At 36.6% G+C, this 7,462-nt stretch overlaps 1 protein-coding gene across 1 annotated transcript in view; it reads left to right on the forward strand.

Annotated features, from left to right (window-relative positions):
• The window catches only part of Slc7a11 (solute carrier family 7 member 11), an 80,224-nt gene that overhangs the window by 12,502 nt on the left and 60,260 nt on the right, over positions 1 to 7,462 (forward strand). Inside the window, exon 3 of the mRNA XM_004643639.2 lies at positions 755 to 870. Within this exon, the coding sequence (XP_004643696.1) occupies positions 755 to 870 (116 nt within the window). The remainder of the gene's footprint in view (positions 1 to 754; positions 871 to 7,462) is intronic.

Raw genomic sequence — 7,462 nt, forward strand, 5'->3', positions numbered from 1 at the left:
ATATTTTATTTATTTATTTATTTGCATTTCTTAGTTGTATAAAATCTTTTCATCTAAATATTTTTTATGGAATGAAGCATAAGCATGTACTGGGAAGGAACACTTATTAATACTGATGTTTTAGGGTGAGTTTTGTGTTCCTTCTCTTCATTAGACCTTCATTACCATTAACAACTTCACACTGTTGCTGGAGCTTAGTTATGAGCTTACAGAGAGAGAAGACTGCTTCTGGTAAAGCCTTCCTATGTCAGGATCTCATTTAATAAATACAAAATCTGAGGAATTAAAAAGTTAAATATTAAGAACGTAGGGGTCAACTTGGTAGTTCTCAGATATTTTATATTTATTTATTTATTTATTTATTTATTTATTTATTTACTTTTTTGCGGAACCAGGGATTGAACTCAGGCCCTTGCGCTTGCCAGGGAAGCTCTTATTCCACTGAACCATCTCCCCAGCCCCTCTCAGATATTTTAAAACTAGCCAATGTAATAGGCAATATTTTAAAACTATGATATTTTAAAACTAGCCAATGTAATGGGCAATATTTCCTTCAGAATATCTTTGCAACTTAACTAAATATGGAATTTTCACGTTATAGACTTTGCTATTATACATATTCCATGTGCTAAATATAACTACCTCATGATAGAAAAATTTGAATGAAAATGCTATTTAGTTATTCCTGTAATTCTTCTTTCTTTCTTTCTGCCTGTCTTTCTTTCTGTCTTTTCTCCTTCTGCATCTCTTTTAGGCCTGCAGCTACTGCTGTGATATCCCTCGCATTTGGACGTTATGTATTGGAGCCATTTTTTATGCCGTGTGACATTCCTGAACTTGCAATCAAACTCATTACAGCTGTGGGCATAAGTGAGTATTACAGTTACAAGCTTAAAAGAGAGGGAAGCAGTGTAACAGTGGAAAATGAGTTCCTTTGGATTTTTTGCATGGTGTTATTGTTCACCAAAGATGTTCTTTTCCCGTAGGGTTCCAAATTTGTGTTGGAAAATATAGAACACAGATTTAATATAGCCACTGGTATTTTAACACATGCCAGTTTTGCATTAGGTAAATAGATACAATGGCCAACCTTTTTTTAAACATTTTTTCTTTTTTTTTTTTTGCGGAACAGGGGATTGAACTCAGGCCCTTGTGCTTGCCAGGGAAGCGCTTATTCCACTGAGCCATCTCCCAAGCTCCGATGGCCAACCTTTTAAAATACATAAAAAACATTTTGTTGGTAAAATATTAAGTAGATGGTATATGAAGAGAAATTAGTAAGAATAAAAACTTAACTATCTAGTGGTTATTCAAAATTGAAAATATCTGTGATATGTTGAATTATAATTTGTATATGGCCATGGAATTACTTTGGTGTATTAAGCTTGTATGTTGTATCCATTCAATTTATTATGTTATTACTGTCACTCTGTTGTAGCTTTTACTGTCTCTTTGGGCCATGATAAGAATTTTCTTTTAAGATTTGATAAGTAATAATAACATCTCTCAATTAGGAAAATTTTCCATGGAGAAATTGAAAAAAAGGTGGAAGTAAAAAAGTAGAAGATATGCAAAGTTATATAAGTGAAATGAAGCCAAGTCTCATTCTCTTCTTAAAAAATTCCAGAATGTTATGAAAAAGGTTGACAATTCTACATGTCAATCAAATCATTGTTTAGGAGCCAATATGCTCACATTTAATTAACAATTTAGAAATAGAAAACTACACATGAATAACTAAATTGCATGCTCATAAATGGTGATGATGTTGTTCTAAAGGATTTCAATAGAACAATAAAAAAATACTCATTTGACAGAGAGGTGAGTAGTCGGTTGTAGGAAAAAGTTAGGAATTACATGTAAAATATCTTTTGGTAGTTACATATATTTCCTAACTTATTTAAATTCATCCTAGTTGTCTTACTTCATCAAATGTGCACATATGCTTATTCTGTGAAGTCTCTGAGAAGACAAAGAAAAGTATTCAGAGTAGGCATTTCCAAGTTCTAGAGAGCAGTGGCATGCCTGCTTAAATCATCTTCTTAGCCTACATATAGAGACTGGACCTCATGAAGATGCGAGGGCAAGGCACTGAGCCATTCTGTGCCTCTGTATTCTTCTCAGTTAATCTTCCCAGTGTATAAGGTGTTGGAAATAGTAAGTGATTTTTGAATGAGATACTATGTAGAAAATGTTTGGTGTCATCTTTAACTTACAAAGAACTCAATACAAATGGTAGGTATTTAGGTTCCCGTGGGCACACATTGAAATTTCCACAAGACCAGTGACCTTTATTTCACAATCTTTCCAGCCCTTGCACAGCTCCTAGCATGTTATTTGTGCTCACTAATGATTTGTTACTGATTGATTTTGTAAAAAGTACATCTAAGAATTTTTTTCTGCAACAGAAAAGTCAACAATTGGGCACTTGATAGACTTGAGGGACTGTGTGTCTTCAGTTCTCTCTGCTAGCAGGGAAATTAGTGAGATGTAACAAAACAGAATCTGTTTGGTAGGAGGCTCAGGTCTACTGCCCTGAATTTTTGTGGGATATGACTCACTAGGGGTAGACAATCTGGGATTTGAAGTTATTTTTCTTATGTTTTATGTTCTCTTTAGCTAATTATTAAACCTCATTTAGCTTAAGTTTATTTATTGGTCAAATGCCTATGAATGGCTAATTGATCTTGAATAACTATAGAAAGATGAGACATTATATGTCAGATTTTTAAGACCTTTAAAGCATGCCCTGCCCATAGAAAATTCTCAATCTGATCATGTTTGCATCTTGTACAGCAATTAACCACTAAGAAGAATGTATGCAATGTGTTAATTGTTGAAACTGTCCTACCAATTTGATTTGAAACTGTCTCATCACTATTTGTTTCTCAATAAAATTATGGAAAGAAAAAGAAAATTCTCAATCTGTTGACCCACTGAAGGATTGAATTAATGGCCACTTTTATATTCACCATATTCTTGTCCCTTGAATGATTGAGCAGTCTTATCACAGATACCATGTTAGAATTGATAAGAACTGATATCAAGAACTAGAAATTAATAATACAAGTCATTGATTAAATGTTTTTATCAGAGGTTTTTAAGTACATTCTCTATATGAATCTGAAATTATAAATTTTGCCTGCTTTAGACTAAAAATTAGATATATAATGATATTGCTGTTTTTATAAGAGTAAATGACTTAATTTTTTTCCAATTCCATTAAATTTTTTAAAGAGAAATTTTGTGTTTTAGGTGGTTAAAAGGAAACTGTTCAAAGCAAAGGTTTAAAGCAGTTATGAGAAGGGGCAACAAAAATGTGTTGTAGCAACTAATGATGGAAAAGTTTGGAAAGAGCCCAAGTAAGTCTTGGATAAACCTAGATATTTCCATTTTTGCCACTAGTTACAATATTAGTTTAAAAATTGTGATGTTCCTTTTGTAAGCATGAGATTCTGAAAAGGAAGTGTGTTCCCACAATTAGAACCACTTAAAAAGAAAAGGGAATTTTTTTAATGATTCCATGGGAAGTAATTTAAATCAATGGCCTAATTGGGAAAGTCAAACTGTCTCTAAGAAGAATCGAGCTTTAATGGAGCAACAGGAGGTGGAGAAAGAGAAACTTACCCAGGGGCAAATCTCTCACATCCTTTATTTTTCAAAGTGACTATGGGTGATTTTCTGCCTGTAGGGTTGGAAGGTTACTGGGATGTAGAAAATAGAGTTTAATTGCATGAATTGCTTCCCCTGTGTTTCTTGAGGGAAACAGGGAGTTTAAAATCTCCAGTTAAGTGTAGAAAAAGGTCACTCTTGAAGGGTCCTGTTAGCTCATAGAAAAAGGGCCAAATTTAGTGAAATATAACCAATCATTTGAGAGACAGTAGTGTGGTGAGGAAAAGAATTAACTAAATGCTAATTTCCCTTCATTTTGCTGCTTCAACCAAATTCATAAACAGAGTTCTTGCTTAGTTGAAATCCTGCATATTTTGGTAAAGGTGTTAAACAGAAATTTTCCTGGAGAATTTTGTGTATTCACACGCTGATACTTTCTAAAGCCCATTTATTCTCTTCATGTTCCATTAGAGACCACAAACTTTCACTGCTTTTCTACCGTCAGTTAAACATTGAAATATGTTCAATATTTTAAAATATTAGTTTTTGTTCTGGTCTCCTCCATCTAGACCCTCTCAATACAGAAGCAGATTTTTTTTTTAAATGGAATCGGGGATTGAACTCAGGCCCTTGCACTTGCCAGGCAAGCACTTATTCTGCGGAGCTATCTTCCTGGCCCTTAAAATTGGTGCCTAGGAGCAGAATTTTTTTAGACCCTCTCTGTACAGGTGAATGATGCAGTATTACCCTTGCAGCATAGTCTATTTCTAAAATGTTACTAGGTTCTAGGTGGCCTGCCTCTCCCTGTGGGGTTAGATTCCAGGTTCTTCTTATCTTCAACAAAGAATTCAATAAAATGAGGCACAGACAGTGGCAAAGTTTACTCAAGAATGTAAAAGTGAAAAGTGGGCAAGAAACAGGCTCTGCAGAGCAAGCTTGGGCTGGGGGCACAACAAGACAAAAGGACACCCAGGTGGCTCCAAGAGCACCATCACATGGGTGCTGCTCTCGTATGCCATCCAAACCCCAAGGAGACCTGAGTGAACTCCTACGTATGGGACTACAATGCAGCACTGAGGGCTTTGGGAGCTGTTCTGTTGTGTGGTTGGGATCTTGTAGCTAATAGGTGAACCTACTTACTCAGTTTTGCCACATGCTACTCTCCCATTCATTACCATAAGAATGCTTGATTTAAAATATGAGATCTGGTCCTAGTCTCAAGCCTCCCAAACCTCTGAGTCTTAAGTCCTTTCCTAAGTTATTTTATATGGATGAATTTAAGAGTTATGTACTACATTTCAGACCATAGGTGTAGCAAGGGAGGAATAGACACAATAAAATTTGTATTGCATTGTGAAAACCATTTGATGGGCTCTACAAATGTATTATGGTATTATCTTTTCTTCATACTTTTTCTAGCATTACAGTCTACAGAAGAAAAATCTAGAACTGGTTCTGTTAGCACTTCAAATATAACTCATGGAGTGCCTTTGTTTGAATTTTTGAAAGCCTGGTATACTACTACTTTTCTACTACAACTAAATTATCAGCACAATCAATACCTAGATACATGTGCACAATGTTAAAACATAAAAATACTATGGCACAACAAATATATCTTTTAAGAGGATAGTGAATTAAATGTGGAATTAAAGTGCCCTGAGTTCCAAGCCAAGATAAACATAAATCTTTGCAGAGGAGCAGAGTCTTTGACATAAATTTGAAAGAACTGGATCTATTTCCTCATTGTTTTACCTATGAGCTATGGCAAAACGTGTTTTCTGGAGTTAATGACCTAGGTTACAATCTTATTTTCATTCATACTACCTCTTTTAACACACAGATGCAAGTACTATCTTGAGTCTAGGCAGCTTATCTTAAAAACAAGGACTAGCAATAATGACGTCACAGATACATGAGGATTAAATGACATTACCTGCATGGTGGCTTTGCACACTATCTGCCATAAATGGTAGCTTACATGTATTTACTGGTTGCCATTTTTGTTCCCAATAGTGACATTGTAGCTATAGACTAACTTTCTGCTTTTTAAAAGTGTTTACTGTTGCACATCTTCCCTGAAATGAATGCATCCAGGAAATGAATTCTAACAAAGAAATCAAGGGGAGCCAGGCAGTTACTGCCAACGCCGCAGAACCTCTCTCTTTATCTCACCGTGGAGCGTGTATCCTCAGCATCCACATATTTTATCAGTTTGGCATGAAGCAGCTACAAGTCAGAAACCAGAAAGAATCTGAACCTGAATGAAAACCCAATATAGCCAGACTCTTTAATCTCTCTCTTCAAAAACCAAAGGCAGACTTGAATTATGGACAGTGCAGAAAAGGAATACTTGCCAGTCTTTAAATCAGAGCACCACTCTTTAACATTCCTCTAAACCAGCTTCTTCAAATACAGCTCCTTTCAAATATGTATTTCTTATCTCCAGGATTTATAGATATAGCTTTCATTGCTGCATTTCAGTTCTTAGGAAATTGTATCATAAATAAGTAAATAAAAACTATATGGCCCTGTATTTTCATTTCTGTAAAAATTTGAGCCAGGGAAAAACATCCAAACTGCTGTAATCATTTCCTCATGTGTAAAATTAGCAATTACTCAAAGGCAGTAAACCTTGGGTGGGAGAACTAGCTCAAATCTCTTATTATTACAAAGCCAGTAGATAGTGTATGCAAAAAGACGTGGTTCTGTTTATTTCAGAAGCTCGGAATGTCTTGCACTTAGTGAGTTTCAAGTCCCTTTTCCGTGTTGTTGGTTAAGCAGCCAATACAGTCTTCAATTCTGCTGTACAGTCCCGCGATGGAGCCGCAGGCCTGGCCGCAGGGGAGCCTCACTGCGCCTCTGCGCGCTGCCTGCTCCTTGTTAGGCTGCACCTCGGGGTCACCTAGAGGCCTCTCGGAAGGCATGTGGTGCACCCAGTAGTGAGCACAGCGTCTAGGTGTGCCCAGGAGGCAGGGCTTTGAGGAACCTCTGAGAAAAACTGGTCTTAATCAGAATTTTTGTTGCAGCTGGAGAAGAGGAAAGCGAGAGGAGGTTATCAATTCATGGTGTTTCGTCTTCCATTTGTTTAAGAAAACTTTACGAAATATAAAAGAAAATCCCAAATATTCACTTTTCCCTGTTTCAATAAGCGTTACAGACTGTTAGTGAAATAACCAACCTGCTTTTCCCTTCGCACTATAAAGATGGCCTGCCGTTCCCACATGCGCGATGTCCTCCCTGTTGCTGTCCCTGCCTTCCTCCCTCTTCCTCTCTCTACCCGGATCATTCCCTTTCTCTCCTCCTACTTCTCCCAGAGGCCAATTTCCATTGAATTCTTTCAGCAATTGTGCTTTGGGATTTGGGGCTCTGTTTAAAAGAAAGGAATGTTCTTCTGTTGCTGATGGGAACATGAGATCGTTTTTTTCCCCTTTCACGTCAAAGTTGAACCTCTGCAATTAAAAAGAATCATTTTCATATGATGACTCAGTCATCACAGTCATTTGCGTAGAGAAAGAAAGGAATCACAGAAAGGAGAAGAAAGGAAATTGCTTTTAGTATACCAACACTTTATATCAAGAAGGGAGAAGTAGTTTTATGTTTTTATCATTCCTGATAAAGTAATGAACTTTGCCATCGACAGTGGATCTGTCTTCACACTTCAACTTCAAAATAGATAAAATATCTTCCCTTTCTCTTTGGCCTGCCTGTAGCTGATTCAGGGTTTTAGCCTCAAAAATCATTTTTAATGCCTCCTTTGCACATGTTCTCTCCTCTTCCTCCTCCTCCTCCTCCTCCTCCTCCTCCTCTTCCTGAACTCAGGCCCTTGCACTTGCCAGGCAAGCACTTA

The sequence above is a fragment of the Octodon degus genome, unplaced genomic scaffold, assembly GCF_000260255.1.
Source record: "Octodon degus isolate 3935 unplaced genomic scaffold, OctDeg1.0 scaffold00180, whole genome shotgun sequence".
NCBI classification, from domain to species: domain Eukaryota; kingdom Metazoa; phylum Chordata; class Mammalia; order Rodentia; family Octodontidae; genus Octodon; species Octodon degus.